The sequence below is a fragment of the Coregonus lavaretus genome (genome assembly GCF_964263955.1).
Source record: "Coregonus lavaretus genome assembly, contig: SUPER_35_unloc_2, whole genome shotgun sequence".
Lineage (NCBI taxonomy): Eukaryota > Metazoa > Chordata > Actinopteri > Salmoniformes > Salmonidae > Coregonus > Coregonus lavaretus.
This window is the reverse complement of record NW_028167180.1, coordinates 133,896-154,593: the sequence shown is the minus strand read 5'-3', so window position 1 is coordinate 154,593 and position 20,698 is coordinate 133,896. Positions and strand designations below refer to the sequence as shown.

Sequence of the window (20,698 nt, the reverse complement as noted above, 5' to 3'; positions counted from 1 at the left end):
AAACAAGCTCAAGCCATCGAACCGGGCCCTGGAGGAGGTCCTGCTAATCGGTTGTTTGTTCCCAAGGCAGCAAGGTCCCAAGTCCTTCGGTGGGGGCACTCCTCTCGCCTCACCTGTCACCCGGGCGTAGGCCGCACCTTGGAGTTCATCCAGCGTAAGTTCTGGTGGCCCACCATAAAAGAAGACGTTGCCACTTTCATCAAGGCCTGTTCCGTGTGCTGCCAGGGCAAATCTTCTCACCTCCGCCCTCAAGGACTCCTTCACCCTCTATCTATTCCCCACCGACCCTGGTCCCATATCTCGTTGGACTTTATTACTGGCCTTCCTCCGTCCCATGGTAATACTACGATCCTAGTCATCATCGACAGGTTTTCTAAGGCGGCCAGGTTTGTTCCTTTGACCAAATTACCCTCTGCCAAGGAAACAGCTGAGTTGGTGATTAACCATGTGTTCCGAGTCTTTGGGATTCCGCAAGATATGGTTTCCGACAGAGGTCCCCAGTTCGCCTCAAGGTTTTGGAAGGCCTTCTGCCAACTCATAGGGGCCACGGCCAGTTTATCTTCAGGGTACCATCCGGAGTCCAATGGCCAAACTGAGAGGATGAATCAGGAGCTGGAAACCACCCTCAGATGCATGGTTTCCAACAACCCGTCCACTTGGTCATCCTTCATTGTTTGGGCCGAGTACGCGCACAACACCTTGTGCTCCTCCTCCACTGGTATGTCCCCGCATGAGTGTCAGTTTGGCTATGCGCCTCTATTGTTCCCGGACCAGGAGGCAGAAGTCAGAGTGCCTTCAGCCTCGAGGTTCATCAGACGCTGTCGGCTTACGTGGAAGAAGGCACGTCTTAATCTTCTGCGTTCCTCTCAGCAGTACCAACGACAAGCCAACAGAGGTCGCCGTCCCGGTCCTACCCTGTACCCCGGCCAGAGAGTATGGCTCTCAACTAAGAACCTACCACTACGGGTGGAGTCTCGCAAGCTGTTCCAGAGGTTCATCGGTCCCTTTAAGATTGCCAGGAGAGTCAATCCCGTTACTTTTCGCCTACACTTACCCAGATCCCTTAAGATCAATCCAACATTTCACATTTCTTTATTAAAACCTGTTGTTTTTTCTCCCCTTATCCCGGCAGGCAGACCTCCCCCTCCGCCCCGTGTCATCGGTGGCCAGTCGGCTTATACCGTCCACCGGATACTGGATTCCCGCCGGGTGCAGCGGTCCTGGCAGTATCTGGTGGACTGGGAAGGCTACGGTCCCGAGGAGCGCTCCTGGGTTCCTGCCAAGGACATACTGGACCCTGACCTCATTCGTCAGTTCAGGGCCCTCCACCCTGAGAAGGCTGGTAGGAACGTCAGGAGCCGTTCCTAGGAGGGGGATTCTGTCAGGTTTTGGCCATGACTGTTCGGGTTTTGGTCACTAGATGTCCCCATTGCACCTTTTTTGTACCTTTTGTTTTTCTTGCTCTAATTATTGTTTGCACCTGTAGGTCATTCCCTTGTTAGTATTTAAACCCTGTGTGTTCCTCAGTTCCTTGCTCAGTGTTTGTAAGTTAGCACCCAGCCCCAGCCCAAGCCTTGTTTTATATAGATATTTCTCTGGTGGGATTTTCCAGAGGTTCTCTGGTTTAGTTCTTGTGTTTTGTTTGAGTAGTCTTTTGAGGTTTGTTTTTCCCTGCTGTTTTTTACCACTTTGTGGAGTTTCTTTTGTTTTTTGGAGGTTTTCCTCTTTGTGCCTCTTGGCTTTATTTTTGGACATTGTGGATTTAGTTTCTTTGCCTGAAGATTTTGTTCTTTAATTAAACCACCATCTCTAGTACTGCTGTGTCTGCCTCATCTTCTGGGTTCTGACAATTATTAGTGACTGTTTCTCGCACCGGGTCGTGACAATACTAGGCTCACCCACACTGAGAATACATCTTCTAATCTTGGTACAGTGTCTCCACTTATCTTATTGTCAGCTGATTATCAACTGGGTCTGAAGTGACAATTATCTTCCTCAATAGCATGCAGTGACGTCCTGGCATTTAAAGCATACTCAATATTAGAAATGTCACATACTATAAAACGTTGTCTTTTCGCATATCCATCAGCCTACTTGTTAGTTTGGGTAGTCGGACACGGCCAGTGTGTTTTTTTCTTATGGTAGAACAACATACCAGACAGTACCCTACATATAGTCGTTTCTCTCTTTTAACCTTTGGCCTATAGTGTTCTTACACGTTATCAACGTGTGTCGGTTATGCTTCATTGAGTCTCTCAAACCAGTTTTGCCAGTTGAACAATGTACTTAAAAAACCGACAGAATATCACTCGCATGAAAACGTGTTTAGGATTGATGCTGTAGCTGTATCATTCATCTTTGTTTTGTCTCTCCCACTCAACTTCATGCTGTTCTCTCCTGGTTGTGATTGGTTGATTGAGCAGTATGGAGCTCAGGGGCTGATCTAGGATCCCCTGTCCATGTAATCTTATTCATTATGATCTAAAAGGCGAAACTGATCCTAAATCAGCACTCTTACTCTGAGAGGCTTATGGCCCCTTACTTCACAGACAAAGGAAACGACTAACCCTTCTCAGTGCTCTCTCACCCAACTCTCTCTCTCAGCCTGAGAGCCCTCGCAGTTTTATTTTATTTTCACTCTTGGTATTCTTACAACCCATTAAGAACTGACCTTGAGTCAGTATGTCTGGTATAATTCATTTCAGATTAGACTTGACAGGACACCGTGCAATCCTGCCAAGACTTGCATAGTGTGAAAGGTAATAAAGCTGTAGGATTTTGTAAACCATGTAATGTGAAGCAAGCTTTAAAGCCATTACTAACTTATCATTTCTTTGTACAGCCATTAGGCATGAGAGTCAAGCACATAAGGACATTTGAAGGATTTTGAAAATGGTGTAATGTGAAAGAAGCTTTATTATGTCAGCCACAATGTCACTCAAATGTGTATGTGATGATAGTGGCTGGTTCTCTTTGGTTTCATCTCGGCAGTGGATTCACCTCCACTCAAAATCAATTTGCAATTCAGATCACTGTCTCCTCCTTTGCTCTTTAGTGTGCAGACAACTTTACACAACAGGTTATTCACTGGTGACTTTGTCTGGATTTTGGTGACTTCAAAAATCTCATATGGTGGAATTAAAAATTCTTTCTCTTCAGGAAAGGCTGAGTAAGAAGTTAGCTCAGCGCCAAAGCAAGTGTCGGTCTCAAAGCAAGACACATTCCCAAAGTTGGTTAAGTCGGATCTCAAAGAGCTTGCGGCGAAGGTGCCGAAACGGATCTCGTGGTTGAGAACACTCAGATCAAACTTCTTGTTGGTTCTGTGAAAGGCTTCCTTACATGCCCCTTGTCTTTCTCTAAGAATCTGAATGGCATCAGTCAGGTAGAAATGCAGTGCATGGTACTTGAATGATGTCACGTATGCAGAATTGCCCTCTTGAAATGCTTTGTTAAAGTCCAGGTAGATCGATTTGGAATTCAATCTGGGTAGATTTTTTGCGTACAAATAGATAGCAGTGGAATGCTCTGTTTTCAAAAGGTCTCCATGTGGTATAGCATGTGGTTTTGCTATGTTCCAGGATGTGTTGAATTGAGGATTAGTGTTTAACTCATTGTAGAGGTACATGTTTTCAACCTCCATTAACATTAGACCTCTGCAACCATCATATTTGTCATCAACAGAAGAACGGACCAAGTCTAGAGGTAGAATCTCTTGCATCCCTCCATCTTGAATCCCTCCATTCTGAGTTTCTCCTTCCTGTAACGGTGAAATGTTTTTGAAATGTTTCCATTGATTAGACTTATGGCAACCTGTTCTACAGTTTGGAAACGTTTCCATTGATTAGACTTATGGCAACCTGTTCTACAGTTTGGAAACGTTTCCATTGATTAGACTTATGGCAACCTGTTCTACAGTTTGGAAACGTTTCCATTGATTAGACTTATGGCAACCTGTTCTACAGTTTGGAAACGTTTCCATTGATTAGACTTATGGCAACCTGTTCTACAGTTTGGAAACACTGATCTACTGTAGGGGCAAACATTGACAATTGAATATGTAATACATTTTTGTTTTATTTATTTGATTAAAATGTTAAATATCTCACCTTTGATTTGGGAATGCCGAAGATCAAAGCAACGATTACCATCAAAACAAGCAGAAACATAACAGAAAAGGTGATTGTCTTCTTTGTGTGTAGGTCATGTGATTTCCATCTAATGACGTGAAAGAAGGAAGTAGAAGGGGACAGTTAATTTCAACAAGAAACCAGTGCTGTGTTCGAATACCCATACTAACATACTGTATACTACATACTTAATGAGTATATACTACATGCTATTAGTTCATTTTAGTATATTGTAAACAAACGGTATCCTTACAGCTGAGTGTACTAGAACTTCGCCTGTCTACCGGAAGTTGATGCTGTTGCTGTGCAAGTTCTTGCTAGCTTGTTAGCATAACAAATGACTAGCTAGACATCTTACGACTTCATTAACAATGTTCATTGAGAACGCACAACGACTATTCCACTTAGCTAAGCTAAGAATGACGTGAATAATAAAGTCAATAGACGTTGGGAAGTTAGTTAGATAGCATATAGTTAATATACTGGCAAGTTCGATGTATTAGTAGCCAACCAACGTTAGGTAGCTAGCTAACATACCAGTACATACAATCAACTCCTGTAATGATATGCTATGCGGTTCGTAAGGCTAGCGTACCTAAGAAATTGTCACCCAACATAACATGTAACATCACTTATTTCAAAAGGCATTACATTATTACATTGCTCAACATTTTCTTAACATTTGTCATAATAAGTTAAAGCAATGAATTTGTATCCACTCTCGTCGGACTTCAGCTGCATATTTTCTGCAATTTTCTTAAAATCTGAAAATGCTGTGAAGCCACGCCCATTCTCTGAAGAATTGCATTATGGGCCCCAAAAGCACGGAAATAGTGTCCACTGCTTGTTTACTTTGTATTTTGGCTAATGTAGTACAACATCAGGGAACTTTTGGCATGCTAAATATATCCATACTATGACCAATAAGCATACTACATACTCCATTTACGTCACAAATAGTATGGTTAGTGCGGTTAGTATGAGTATTCGAACACAGCTCAGGTCTTACTGTGCCTGTTCCAAAGATATTGATATTAAGAGGTAGAATTGGAAGAACTTGAAATGAAATTACCGGTAAATGTAAATGTGACATTTGTAATATCTGCCGTCAAATGTATTTGTTCTCGCTAGTTAGTCACTTTTACTTATCACTCATAAGCCAGTGTTATACTCTGTGAGAGGGCAAAGTTACTACTATTATCATTCTTTAATCATTACTTTTCAGTGTCTTTTGCACGTGAAATAATCTGTAGAAAACTGGGTGTACAGGTGTTATGTACATACAGTGGGGAAAACAAGTATTTAGTCAGCCACCAATTGTGCAAGTTCTCCCACTTAAAAAGATGAGAGAGGCCTGTAATTTTCATCATAGGTACACGTCAACTATGACAGACAAAATTAGAAAAAAATATCCAGAAAATCACATTGTAGGATTTTTTATGAATTTATTTGCAAATTATGGTGGAAAATAAGTATTTGGTCAATAACAAAAGTTTCTCAATACTTTGTTATATACACTTTGTTGGCAATGACACAGGTCAAACGTTTTCTGTAAGTCTTCACAAGGTTTTCACACACTGTTGCTGGTATTTTGGCCCATTCCTCCATGCAGATCTCCTCTAGAGCAGTGATGTTTTGGGGCTGTCGCTGGGCAACACAGACTTTCAACTCCCTCCAAAGATTTTCTATGGGGTTGAGATCTGGAGACTGGCTAGGCCACTCCAGGACCTTGAAATGCTTCTTACGAAGCCACTCCTTCGTTGCCTGGGCGGTGTGTTTGGGATCATTGTCATGCTGAAAGACCCAGTCACGATTCATCTTCAATGCCCTTGCTGATGGAAGGAGGTTTTCACTCAAAATCTCACGATACATGGCCCAATTCATTCTCTCCTTTACACGGATCAGTCGTCCTGGTCCCTTTGCAGACAAACAGCCCCAAAGCATGATGTTTCCACCCCCATGCTTCACAGTAGGTATGGTGTTCTTTGGATACAACTCAGCATTCTTTGTCCTCCAAACACGACGAGTTGAGTTTTTACCAAAAAGTTCTATTTTGGTTTCATCTGACCATATGACATTCTCCCAATCCTCTTCTGGATCATCCAAATGCACTCTAGCAAACTTCAGACGGGACATGTACTGGCTTAAGCAGGGGGACACGTCTTGCACTGCAGGATTTGAGTCCCTGGCGGCGTAGTGTGTTACTGATTGTAGGCTTTGTTACTTTGGTCCCAGCTCTCTGCAGGTCATTCACTAGGTCCCCCCGTGTGGTTCTGGGATTTTTGCTCACCGTTCTTGTGATCATTTTGACCCCACGGGGTGAGATCTTGCGTGGAGCCCCAGATCGAGGGAGATTATCAGTGGTCTTGTATGTCTTCCATTTCCTAATAATTGCTCCCACAGTTGATTTCTTCAAACCAAGCTGCTTACCTATTGCAGATTCAGTCTTCCCAGCCTGGTGCAGGTCTACAATTTTGTTTCTGGTGTCCTTTGACAGCTCTTTGGTCTTGGCCATAGTGGAGTTTGGAGTGTAACTGTTTGAGGTTGTGGACAGGTGTCTTTTATACTGATAACAAGTTCAAACAGGTGCCATTAATACAGGTAACGAGTGGAGGACAGAGGAGCCTCTTAAAGAAGAAGTTACACGTCTGTGAGAGCCAGAAATCTTGCTTGTTTGTAGGTGACCAAATACTTATTTCCCACCATAATTTGCTAATAAATTCATTAAAAATCCTACAATGTGATTTTCTGGATTTTTTTTCCTCATTTTGTCTGTCATAGTTGACGTGTACCTATGATGAAAATTACAGGCCTCTCTCATCTTTTTAAGTGGGAGAACTTGCACAATTGGTGGCTGACTAAATACTTTTTTCCCCCACTGTATATTACATTCTTACCTGTTACTTCAGTTCTGGTCACTCAACGTTACGGTATCCTTTTTTGTGAGGCCAAGTTATGAGCAAAACCTCTTAATCCTCTTCTTTTGTGTTTTCTGTTGTTATGTCAATTCGCATAACAGGTTTTGTTTTTATGGAACCACCCATGTATGACACATCGCTGGTGTTTCTGGTCCTTGGTGACTTTAGCCCTGAGTACACCTTGCATTACAGTTCTAGCACATGTAAAAGGGGAAACACTGGTGTGTCACATGGGGTAAAAACCTGAAGCATCCGGTGGGGGCTTCCACTCACTACCAAATATGGTGATGAGAGGAAGCCCAGTGGCCAGCAGTGGGAGAAGATGGAGCGTGATGAAACTGGGCCAACATTCTGCTCATTTCTTAATCGATGAAACATTTGATCTCAATACAGTTTTCTGTTCCCAAAACTAGAATATGTTACGAACAGAATGCACTAAATGATGTATTCTTGACCATTTGAGAAAGTTCCTAAAAATGGCATTATTTAGAAGGAGTGCAAGGTCAAATTAAAGTTGTTACACATGCACACTAAAGCCCAAGGTACAAACTTATCCATACTGGACCCAAGGCACAAACACCCAAGGACACACTAGAATATAATAGAACATCTTCATTGTCCATTTAAATATTTCATAAAATATTATAAATTTGATCAAATGTGGAATGATACCAGTCATCAGTCAATCATCAGGGTGACTTCTGACTACTGTTTATCACTTTCCCACTAACAGGTATATTTTCTTGTGATATTTTCCCCCCTCAGAACCCTCACTAAAGTTTGAGGCCCTCTTGAAGGTGTGACACAGTCATCATCAGGCTGAGTTTGGTGCAAACCACAACACAAACAACCTGACAAAGATAAATGTCATTCAGTTTCCCAGATGTAACTATGCAGGTGTCATCATTACTGTATAAGATATTCATTGTATTTTCCATCTCTTAGATATATTGTGTTTTGTATTTGTGTCAAAGCAACAGTTAATGTCAAAACACCAGTTTAGTCAGTAGGTTGTTATGACGGTTCACTGCCACCCTATGGCCTCTGTTGTCTCTGCTAGTCAACATGATGGCTGCTGAAAGCTTCTTGGTAACTGAGTCACTCCTCATCTCTCTTCCAACCCCACTCATGAGGTTGGCCACGTTCCAGGCTGACTACATTGAAGTTGCCTGTCAGATGTCACATCTCTTCGATAGATGTTTAACATATCAGCTAACCAAATCATATGCTATAGCAATCTGATGCCCAACAGCACAGTCGATGACTTGGCCAGCAGCCATGTCTTAATGGCTGCAGCCTGTCTTCAAAATAGTCGGCCTGGAACGAGACCGTTCATCCTCGGTGTGGTTGATAAATTGAGCAGTATTGAGCTCTGACCTCATAGACACAGGAAACTATTAACTCTTCTACTGCTCTCCCTCCCTCCCATCTCCCTCTGACCTCACAGACACAGGAAACTACTAACCCTGCTCCTGCTCTCCCTCCCTCCAATCTCCCTCTGACAGTATCCTCTTCTCTTATCACTCTGGTTACTATTTAACTATTTTGCCTCAAGTTCATTTCAAAGCCTTAACTAAGTTTAATTTCTTTGTACAACTATGTTGAATAATGGTAAAGATTGACCATGTTAGCCACAATCTCACTCAGATGTGACGATTGAAGCTTCAGGTTTCATTTGTCAAGATCTTTGAATCTTTCCTTAAATCTAAATCTCTTTGTAGTCCATTCTAATTGCAACCTGAGAACAAACTCATTTTCTTCAAGTGAGATGAAATTAATCTCTGTATAATTGATGTACAGGTAGTGGATATATAGGACATGGGATGTAATAATGGTCAATGTTTTTATGTATTCAACATAAGCTGGAGAGCACATGCTAAAAATATAATCAAATGACAAATTAATTAATCACATTCAATTTCAATCTATTACCGTACATTATATTATTTCCAAAAATCTTAATCTGAGAAAGTAATGCGTGTTTAACCATTTAACAGGATCGTTAGGACCTGAGAGCTGAGAAAGATACCTTTGTTTCCTTTGATTACTTCTCCTTGTACATTGGTGGGAGGAATGATCAGTAATATACAGAACATAATTAAACAGCAACATGAAGCCTGTATCGGCTGTTCTGCTGATTGTGATTAAAATAAAAATGAACTGCTTTTCTGATTTATTTTGGCACCAATATGCAGTTGAGCTCTTACGAACTCTATTGCTCGCTAGTGTGTAGACGACTTCACAACATAGTTTATTCTCTGGGGACTTCGTCTGGATGTTGGTCACTGTGAATACCTCATAGAGAGAAATTAAGACTTCTCTCTCTCCAGTAAATACAGAGTAATATGATATGTCAGCTCCAAGACATGTGGAGATCTCAAAGCAGGACGTCGCTCCAAATGAATCTCTGCCTATTCCCCTGCCTAGAGTGCTCAAGGTGAAGGTGCCGAAATCGATTTCTTTGATGACAACGTTCTGATCAAATTACACTTTGGTTCTATGATAGGTGGTAATAGTGCTTTTTGAGGTTGGTTCGGTTTCAGTTAGATTATTAAAAAATAATAACTGATTTCGGTTTTGATTATTTTTTAAACATTAAATACACTATGCGTTATAAGGGTTGAATTCTGTAAAAACACAGAATAAAACAATTAATAAAAGTCCCATAATAGTAGTGACTGCCCATTACTGCTTATCACTTATTAACCATCATTTATTCACATTTCTTTAATAAAATATTTCAGTTGTTGTGTATGTTACATTTCTTTTATTTGATGACTTTATTCTTTCATTCCAAATAATCATCTCTACAGAGCTGCTGCCTATGCTGTCTGACAAAATCACTATTTTAGTTTTGTAAATATATGAACACTATTGCGACTATGAACATAGTTAATAGCTTTATGTAGCAGTAGCCTGTATCTATTGCTTTACAATTCAGGTCACTCTTCCATTTTCCAGTGCTCTTTAGAGTGTAGACGACTTTACACCACAGGTTATTCACTGCTGACTTCATCTGGATGTTGGTGACTTTGAATACCTCATAGTGTCACACCCTGGTTCTGGGACTCATTATTGTTGAGCCAGGGTGTGTGCAGTCTATGTGTTTATGTTCTATGTTGGGTGTCTAGGTTGTTGTTTTCTATGTTTGGTCGATGACTCCCAATCGGAGGTAACGAGTGTCAGCTGTCGGCTCGTTATCTCTGATTGGGAGCCATATTTATACTGTGTGTTTTCACCTTGGGGTTGTGGGTTTTTGTTCCAGGTTCAGTCATAGTCACTGTAGGACTTCACTATCGTCATTTGTTTGTTGTTTTCGTGGTTGCTTTTATTTAAATAAAGTCATCATGTTCACTCCACGCGCTGCGTATTGGTCCGTTTCCTCAGACGATCGTGACAGAAAAACCCACCATAGAAGGACCAAGCAGCGTGTCCAGGAGCAAGACAGCTGGACATGGGAGGAAGCGCCTGGTAAGGAGATCGAGAGGCTGGCGATGGCCCAGGTGGGCAAATCGTGGTCCTGGGAGGACATGCTCGGGGGCAAGGGACCTTGGGGGAAGATCAAGGCCCTGGCGAGAGAGGAGCAACGGCGTCAGCAGGGCCATCATCGTTGGAAGGACGAGAGGCAACCCCAAAAAGTTTTTGGGGGGGGGCACATGGCTTGGACGACGGGGCTAACGGAGGCAGAGAAGGGGCGAATTCAAGAGGCCACCAGGTTACGGGGGCTACTGGTTAAAGGAGGGAAAGGAGATGTAGAGGCACGGCGTGAGAGACTGAGGTGTGTATCCAGTCCGGTCCGGCCCGTTCCAGTTCCCGGGGTAGAGCCAGTGGTGTGTGTCCCCAGTACGGTCCGGCCTGGTACGGCCCCTCGCACCAAAGGGACGGTGCGCGTCTCCAGCCCGGTCCGACCTGTTCCTGCCTCTCGCACAAGGCCTACGGTGTGCGTTGCCAGCCCAGCCCGGCCTGTTCCTGCTCCACGCACAGAACCTACGGTGTGCGTCGCCAGCCCAGCCCGGCCTGTTCCTGCTCCACGCACAGAACCTACGGTGTGCGTCGCCAGCCCAGCCCGGCCAGTTCCTGCTCCACGTACTAAGCCTACGGTGTACGTCGCCAGCCCGACCCGGCCTGTTCCTGCCACTCGCACCAAACCTACGGTGCGCGTCGCCAGCCCGGTCCGGCCTGTTCCTGCCACCCGCACCAAGTCTACGGTGCGCGTCGCCAGCCCGACCCGGCCTGTTCCTGCCACCCGCACCAAGTCTACGGTGCGCGTCGCCAGCCCGACCCGGCCTGTTCCTGCCACTCGCACCAAACTGACGGTGCGCGTCGCCAGCCCGGTCCGGTCTGTTCCTGCCACCCGCACCAAGTCTACGGTGCGCGTCGCCAGCCCGACCCGGCCTGTTCCTGCCACTCGCACCAAACTGACGGTGCGCGTCGCCAGCCCGGTCCGGCCTGTTCCTGCCACCCGCATCAAGTCTACGGTGCGCGTCGCCAGCCCGACCCGGCCTGTTCCTGCCACTCGCACCAAACTTACGGTGCGCGTCGCCAGCCCGGTCCGGCCTGTTCCTTCTCCCCGCACTAGCCCTGAGATGCGTGTCCTCAGCACGGGACCACCAGTTCCGGCACCACGCACCAGGCCTATAGTGCGCCTCAGACGGCCAGAGTCTGCCGTCTGCCCAACGGGGCCTGAACTGCCTGTCTGCCCAACGCCGTCTGAACTGTCCGTCTGCCAAGCGCTGCATAAGCCGCCCGTCGGCCATGAGCCTTCTGAGCCTTCCGCCAGACAGGATCAGCCAGAGCCTTCCGCCAGACAGGATCAGCCAGAGCCTTCAGCCAGCCAGGATTTGCCATTCAGTCCGGTGCTGCTCTTTAGTCCGGTGCTGCCCCTTAGTCCGGTGCTGCCCCTTAGTCCGGTGCTGTCCCTTAGTCCGGTGCTGCCCCTTAGCCTGGTGCTGCCCCTTAGTCCGGTGCTGGCCCTTAATCTAGTGGGGTTAAGGTGGAGGGTGGTCATTTGGAGGAGGCTACGTAAGCGGGTAGTGACTATGGTGGGGTGGTGGTCTAGGCCGGAGCCAGAACCGCCACCGAGGAGGTATGCCCGCCCAGCCCTCCCCTGTTTGGGGGTTTTGAGGCGCGGTCGCAGTCCGCGCCTTTAGGGGGGGGTACTGTCACACCCTGGTTCTGGGACTCATTATTGTTGAGCCAGGGTGTGTGCAGTCTATGTGTTTATGTTCTATGTTGGGTGTCTAGGTTGTTGTTTTCTATGTTTGGTCGATGACTCCCAATCGGAGGTAACGAGTGTCAGCTGTCGGCTCGTTATCTCTGATTGGGAGCCATATTTATACTGTGTGTTTTCACCTTGGGGTTGTGGGTTTTTGTTCCAGGTTCAGTCATAGTCACTGTAGGACTTCACTATCGTCATTTGTTTGTTGTTTTCGTGGTTGCTTTTATTTAAATAAAGTCATCATGTTCACTCCACGCGCTGCGTATTGGTCCGTTTCCTCAGACGATCGTGACACATAGGGAGGAATCAAAACTTCCCCCTCGTTTGCACAGGCAGAGTAATATGTCAGGTTAACACAAAAACATGTGTTGATCTCAAAGCAGGACGTGTCTCCAAAATCGTATAAGGTCTTATGTATAGAACTTGAGAGAAAATAACCAAAGCGCATTTCTTTGTTGACAACATCCTGATCAAAAGTTACATTGGTTCTAAGGTAGGTGGTCCAACATGATGTTTGACTTTGTTTGAGAATCTGAATGGCGTCAGTTAGATAGAAGTGCAGGGAATGGTACTGGAATGATGTTCCATACCCATATCTGCCTTCTCTAACTGCTTCGTTGAAGTTCAGGTAGATGGATTCGGATGGAGGTTGGGGTTTGTTATTTGTGTACAAATACATAGCGATGGAATGCACTTTTTGCAGACCATCTTTTGGAGTGGAGGCATGTTTCTCTGCAATGTCCCAGGCTCTTCTGAAGTTAGTGGTGGTGTTCCTCTCATGTGGGAGGAAGTAGCTCTCCACTCTCTTAAAGGCTTCGTCTCTGCAGACATCGTATTTGTCGTCAACAGAATCAGCTGCCATGTCCAGTGGGAAAATCTCCTTCTGTAACAGTAACATTCTTTAGGGACATTCTCCTTACAGACCTATCAGGTCCTTGCTTGGGTGATAAAATGTCTACCGATCCCTTATTGGCCGCAGTTTGTGAGGCCAAATGTGAGGAAAACAATAGTAGACTTGTGTGTTTGTTGGTTTATGTCAATGTGCAAAATGAAAGTACAAAATAATAGCACCGCCCAAGTCCCAAAGCAGGACGACAAAAATATGATAGACATTTGTTTTTTCTACATAGCTCAGGGCGTTGTCAAAACAACATGAAGCCTATTCACAGGAATTGCCCATAACATTTAAGGACACTCTTTTCTTGTCAGAAAAAACAGTCGTGGGACACAATTTTTTAAAATTATGTCTCTGTGAAAGGAGAACTTGTTCAACTTATCTCTGTAAAAGGAGTCCTTGTTCAACTTACAAATATAAATGAACCCTGCTGGTGTTAAATGTAAAGTTGTATGAACTTATACTTTATAATGTAACAAATATGTTATTGCCTTGTTTTGTTAACTCAACTTGATTTCCTGATTTGCCATAATTTATTATAAGCAGGGTAAATCAACTAAACTAGGTAAATGAAATATTAGGTTTGAGGTTGTATTTTTCTTAGGGTACCTGTGTCACCAGTCCAAAGTGAAGACAGAGAATCAAAACCAAGACAGAGATGTAGTTTTTCTTCTTCTCAGTGCTCTTCACATCTAAAGATGAGAACACAACCAGTCAAAGGATGAGAAACATTTCCATTGTGCCTTTACATACAAATAAGTTGCAGCTACATACAAAACGGTTGTCATTGCTAAAAAAATATCTCACCATCAATTAAGGAATATCCACCACCCATGTTGCAGAAGTTGTTGACCTCAAATCTACAGCATGTTCAAAGTATATAATCAAATAAAGTTAACTCTTTTTTCAACAACCCAAGTGATACAACAACAACAAGTGATACCTGTTCCTAAGACTGGAATAAAATATCACATCCTGTCAAATGGAGAAGCACTCACCTGCACTCTGTACTAGTAACTATTGATGCAAGGAGCTCTTCAATCAAACTCTTCTTACAGTGTATCAGTTCTCTCTGTCATCCCAACCATGCGTTTCTTTTTATAGCTGTGATAATGACGATCCATCCCACACAGTGACGTTGAGGTCTCGACTGAAAGAGAACCTTAAAGTTACTTTCTCTTTCAATTTGGATAAATCTTTACCTTCACGTTCTTCATTACAATGTAATATCTTTATAGTGATAGTGAGGTATATCAAATCAAATCAAATCCAAAAATTGTATTTGCCACATGCGCCGAATACAACAGATGTAGACATTACAGTGAAATGCTTACTTACAAGCCCTTAACCACCAATGCAGTTTTTTAAGAAAATAGTGTGTAAAGTGTTAAGTAAAACATAGATAAGTAACTACAGCTGTATCTGTAGTTAGTACTACATCCACCCAGGTCTCTGTCACCAACACTACATCTGTACCTGTAGTTAGTACTACATCCACCCAGGTCTCTGTCACCAACACTACAGCTGTACCTGTAGTTAGTACTACATCCACCCAGGTCTCTGTCACCAACACTACATCTGTACCTGTAGTTAGTATTACGTCCACCCAGGTCTCTGTCACCAACACTACATCTGTACCTGTAGTTAGTATTACGTCCACCCAGGTCTCTGTCACCAACACTACAGCTGTACCTGTAGTTAGTACTACATCCACCCAGGTCTCTGTCACCAACACTACAGCTATACCTGTAGTTAGTACTACATCCACCCAGGTCTCTGTCACCAACACTACAGCTGTACCTGTAGTTAGTACTACATCCACCCAGGTCTCTGTCACCAACACTACAGCTGTACCTGTAGTTAGTACTACGTCCACCCAGGTCTCTGTCACCAACACTACAGCTGTACCTGTAGTTAGTACTACATCCACCCAGGTCTCTGTCACCAACACTACAGCTGTACCTGTAGTTAGTACTACATCCACCCAGGTCTCTGTCACCAACACTACAGCTGTACCTGTAGCTAGTATTACGTCCACCTTTGACTCTGTCCCTGAATCTAAGGTTGCTGTGTGATGCTCTCTCTCCTATGGAATAGAGTAGAGCTATAGAGTTGTATAATAGTTAATGTAGGTAGATGTCATGTGGAACAGTGGAATCAGTGCAAAGACAGTTGTGTTATTAGACGTAACCGGTATGTATATGTTGTGTTGTACTAAAAGACAGTGTGGAAATATGAACTTGTTGTCATAAAACATGTGAAGGGTTTGATTCTTCTTTCTAGTCTCTTAAATCTGTCAAACTGAAACTATGGAGATATTGTCACAACTTCTGAGTAACTCTTCACAGTCAGCATAGATAAAGAAAGACCCCTACTATATACAGTTGAAGTCAGAAGTTTACATACACCATAGCCAAATACATTTGAACTCAGTTATTATCAATTCCTGACATTTAATCCAAGTAAATATTCCCTGTCTTAGGTCAGTTAGGATCACCACATTATTTTAAGAATGTGAAATGTCAGAATAATAGTAGAGAGAATGATTTATTTCAGCTTTTATTTCCTTCATCATATTCCCATTGGGTCAGAAGTTTACATTCACTCAATTAGTATTTGGTAGCATTGCCTTTAAATTGTTTAACTTGGGTCAAACTTTCGGGTAGCCTTCCACAAGCTTCCCACAATAAGTTGGGTGAATTTTGGCCCATTCCTCCTGACAGAGCTGGTGTAACTGAGTCAGGTTTGTAGGCCTCCTTGCTCACACACGCTTTATCAGTTCTGCCCACACATTTTCTATAGGATTCAGGTCAGGGCTTTGTGATGGCCACTCCAATACCTTGACTTTGTTGTTCTTAAGCCATTTTACCACAACTTTGGAAGTATGCTTGGGGTCAATGTCCATTATTGAAGACCCATTTGCGACCAAGCTTTAACTTCCTGACTGATGTCTTGAGATGTTGCTTCAATATATCCACATACTTTTCCTTCCTCATAATGCCATCTATTTTGTGAAGTGCACCAGTCCCTCCTGCAACAAAGCACCCTCACAGCATGATGCTGCCACCCCCGTGCTTCACGGTTGGGATGGTGTTCTTTGGCTTGCAAGCACTCCCTTTTTCCTCCAAACATAACGATGGTCATTATGGCCAAACAGTTCTATTTTTGTTTCATCAGACCAGAGGACATTTTTCCAAAAAGTACGATCTTTGTCCCCATGTGCAGTTGCAAACCGTAGTCTGGCTTTTTTATGGCGGTTTTGGAGCAGTGGCGTCTTCCTTGCTGAGCGGCCTTTCAGGTTATGTCGATATAGGACTCGTTTTACTGTGGATATAGATACGTTTGTACCTGTTTCCTCCAGCATCTTCACAAGGTCCTTTGCTGTTGTTCTGGGATTGATTTGCACTTTTCTCACCAAAGTACGTTCATCTCTATGAGACAGAACGCGTCTCCTTCCTGAGCGGTATGAACATGGTACCTTCAGGCGTTTGTAAATTACTCCCAAGGATGAGCCAGACTTGTGGAGGTCTACAAGTTTTTTTTCTGAGGTCTTGGCTGATTTCTTTTGATTTTCCCATGATGTTAAGCAAAGAGGCACTGAGTTTGAAGGTAGGCCTTGAAATACATCCACAGGTACACCTCCAATTGACTCAAATGATGTCAATTAGCCTATCAGAAGCTTCTAAAGCCATGACATCATTTTCTGAATTTTTCCAAGCTGTTTAAAGGCACACTCAACTTAGTGTATGTAAACTTCTGACCCACTGGAATTGTGATTCAGTGAATTATACGTGAAATAATCTGTCTACAAACAATTGTTGGAAAAATGACTTGTGTCATGCACAAAGTAGATGTCCTAACCGACTTGTCAAAACTATAGTTTGTTAACAAGAAATGTGTGGAGTGGTTGAAAAACTAGTTTTAATGACTCCACCTAAGTGTATGTAAACTTCCGACTTCAACTGTATATACAGCCCAAATATTACTACTGGTACACAGGAAGCTACAAACAGGAAATAAGTAGGACTTTTATGAATAAGATACTACAAACAATAGCTGTGTGTAATAGTGTGTATTCGTGTGTGTACGTGCAAGCATGTGTAGTTTACAGATTTATTCAATTGTTTAAGCACAATTTTGGAAACACTACACACAATTAGCACAACTCTACACCAAAGTAGCACAACACTTCAGATCATTTGCAAAATGGAACACTTTTGTCAAAACTATACACGACTTCATAAAAACAGTATTTTGTTACCATACGAAACACACACATTTCACATGACTTCAATATTTTTGAACCAGTTACACACTGCTGTTACTAACCTAAAACACTTTTAGCAAGTCTAATTCTCAGTGATTAGAGTACTGTAAATGAAGTACACAGAGAAAGTGCAACTATACAAACACTACACAAGACCAATGCTGCAGACTGAGGAAAATATCATTTATATCTCTCCATATACCCAAATCAGTCAACATGTCAACATGGAGAATCACAACAAAACATGTCCCAGTTTTCATGCTACTACAGTAGTGTGCATAACACTGTTAGCTCAGCAAACAACAGACAAACGTAAAATACTGTATCCAGTACAGGTTACAATTACAGTAAATAACAACAACAACAAACATAAAAAATAATCTGAAAAAAACTGACAATATTGTACAAAAAATACTACAGTAAACATACTATACATTATCTCTTCGCCTAGCTGGATCTGGCCAGAGAATTTCATCAACATCACAAGCAATATCCTCATTAGCAAGACAACGTGGGAAGAACCATCTTGAATGTCGAATCCATCCTTGCACAGCTGCGGCGTGGACTTGGTCACAGGCATCCTCCATGGCCTGAATGAGGGGTACCTGAGCCTGGGGCTGGAGATTGTCGTGTATGAAGATTATGACTATTCTAGAGGAATCGGAGAGAATGTTTATTTTAGTTCAAAAGTAGCCAGTTGTAGGGTGACGCCCCAGGGGAGACAGGTGATTGGACAGCAGAGGGAGCAACCCATATTTTTACATTGTTTATAAGTATATGCTGGAGGAAAAAGAGGTTAGAGCAGCCATTACAATTCGAGGACACTGCTCTCCGGGTGTCATGACACCTGTAACTCATGCTGAAAGCTTGTGATATGAATAAACTTATGATCAAAGGTTCAGTATGAGCGGACTCCTTTGTTTGACAGCAATGAGCACCAGCATTCGACGCGATACGACAAGATCGTAAACCTTCCACCGCCATGCAGAGAAAAACTCTTCGATAGGGTTTATAAATGGAGAGTATGGTGGAAGGTATAGTACTGTCAACTGTGGATGTTGTTGAAACCAGTTCTGGACCAAAGCAGTGGAATGACACATTGTCCCAGATGACAGTGTATTGCATCTGGTGCATTTCATTACCTGCTGTTACGATGTGGTGCAATCGGTCCAAAAATGTGAGAATGTGAGGTGTGTTGTAAGGGCCCATTTTGGCATGACGGAGGAGAACCCCATGCTGTGAAATGGCAGCACAAAGGGTGATGTTACCCCCACGTTGCCCTGGGACATTGATTATAGCCCTGTGGCCAATGATATTTCTGCCTCTCCTTCTTGCTTTTGTGAGGTTGAACCCTGCCTCATCAATATATATGAATTCATGCAGGATTTCCTCAGCATCCATCTGCAAAACTCTCTGAAATACAGTGAAAGACAAGATTGTGTAGTTCAGGATAGGTCTAGTATACAGTCAATGTAAAAAAAGTCATGTGTGCAGTATGCAACATCACAGTGCTAAAGTGAACAATACAAACCTCCACATACTCATTCCGCAGCCGTTTGACCCTCTCTGAATTCCGCTCAAAAGGCACTCGATAAAGTTGTTTCATTTTAACCTGATGTCTTTTCAGGATGCGTGCCAGTGTTGACTGAGAGACCTGATGGACATTATTGAAAATGGCATGGTCACCGATAATGTTGGCTTGTAGTTCTCTGAGCCTGATAGCATTATTGGCCAAAACCATTTTTATTATCTCTCTCTCTTGTCCTTGTCGTTCCTGACCCTCAATCCTATGTAGAGAATAATACATGTAACTTACTGTACAATGTCACAGTGGCGCAGTGGTCTAAGGCACTGCATCGCAGTGCTAACTGTGCCACTAGAGATCCTGGTTCGAATCCAGGCTCTGTCGCAGCCGGCCGCGACCGGGAGACTCATGGGTGACGCACAATTGGCCCAGCGTTGTCCAGGGTAGGGGAGGGAATGGCCGGCAGGGATGTAGCTCAGTTGATAGAGCATGGCGTTTGCAACGCCAGGGTTGTGGGTTCGATTCCTACGGGGGGCCAGTATAAAAAATAACATGTATTCACTAACTGTAAGTCGCTCTGGATAAGAGCGTCTGCTAAATGACTAAAATGTAAATGTAATGGTTCATACAATAAGCGGCTGATTACTGTAACTGTAGACAGATCTTCTTTTACCTGTTTTCCTGTCGAAATGTCCTTATGACAGATGACACTGTATATCTGCTAAGATTTGGCTGAACTCTCAGTCCAGCCTCCCTCAGCGTCAATCCGTGGTTCACAACATGGTCCACTAGTGTTGCACGAATGTCATTTGATGTTTGGTCCTCTTCTTCTTTGTGCACGTTCTCCTCCTGCTTCAGGTCTTCCTCGACCTCTGGCTCGGCCTCTGCCTCTTCCTCTACCTCCTTCTCCTCCTCTGTGTACTCCTCCTCTCACCCTCACTCTTCTTCTGACTCCTTCCATTTTGGTTGAAGGCAGGTGAACCTACCTGCTGCATTTTTATAGTGCTTAAACCTGATTGGTGTGTCTACAATTTAGCAATCGTGTTTGTGCACCTGATGGCTGTGTTTAACAGATTGGCTCATAGGTGTGGTAATTTGACAGTCAGTGCTTTGGAATTGCAAGGAAGTGACATCATGATATAGTTCTGTGTCTGATGTATACATGTGTGTTTAGTGTTTTGCAAATCACTGTGTGTAATGTTTTGCAAATAGTGTGAAGCTGACAATGTGCTTACAGTTGTGCAAATCTAGCTTTGTGTTTTGCTCCTTGAGTGTAAGGTTTTGCTAATTGTGGGAAAAGTTTAATTTTAGTGTGTAAGCAATCGAAAAAAACTGTAACGTCACCATGACAACATACTGTAACACATACAGTAGCCTACAGTGCACACAACTTCCTCTCTCTCTCTCTCTCTCTCTCTCTCTCTCTCTCTCTCTCTCTCTCTCTCTCTCTCTCTCTCTCTCTCTCTCTCTCTCTCTCTCTCTCTGATCACCAGGTCTGCTCCTCTCTCCAGACAACGCTGTCTGCTATCCTCCCAGGTTTTTTTCTCAGTAGAGCGGAAGTAGAAATTGGAGTCAAAGTATCTCCATTAAGAGTCAGTTAGAAAGGTAATCATACAGTATAAATAACCATAGGACTCAGTGAGAAAGGTAATCATACAGTATATATTACCATTAGGAGCCAGTTAGAAAGGTAATCATACAGTAGATATTACCATTAGGAGCCAGTTAGAAAGGTAATCATACAGTAG

At 43.4% G+C, this 20,698-nt stretch overlaps 2 protein-coding genes across 2 annotated transcripts; both read right to left on the bottom strand.

Moving 5' to 3' along the window:
- Positions 1-2,938: 2,938 nt before the first annotated feature.
- LOC311110194 (ecto-ADP-ribosyltransferase 5-like) lies at positions 2,939-4,148 on the bottom strand (the record flags this gene model as incomplete). The annotated part of the gene is made up of 2 exons (XM_084188744.1): positions 2,939-3,757; positions 4,107-4,148. 2 exons carry the CDS (start codon positions 4,146-4,148, stop codon positions 2,939-2,941), a joined length of 861 nt encoding a protein of 286 aa, XP_084044870.1.
- A 5,745-nt stretch (positions 4,149-9,893) lies between these two features.
- LOC311110192 (T-cell ecto-ADP-ribosyltransferase 1-like) lies at positions 9,894-13,993 on the bottom strand (the record flags this gene model as incomplete). The annotated part of the gene is made up of 4 exons (XM_084188743.1): positions 9,894-10,085; positions 12,559-13,146; positions 13,768-13,850; positions 13,966-13,993. 4 exons carry the CDS (start codon positions 13,991-13,993, stop codon positions 9,894-9,896), a joined length of 891 nt encoding a protein of 296 aa, XP_084044869.1.
- Between the last annotated feature and the right edge of the window lie 6,705 nt (positions 13,994-20,698).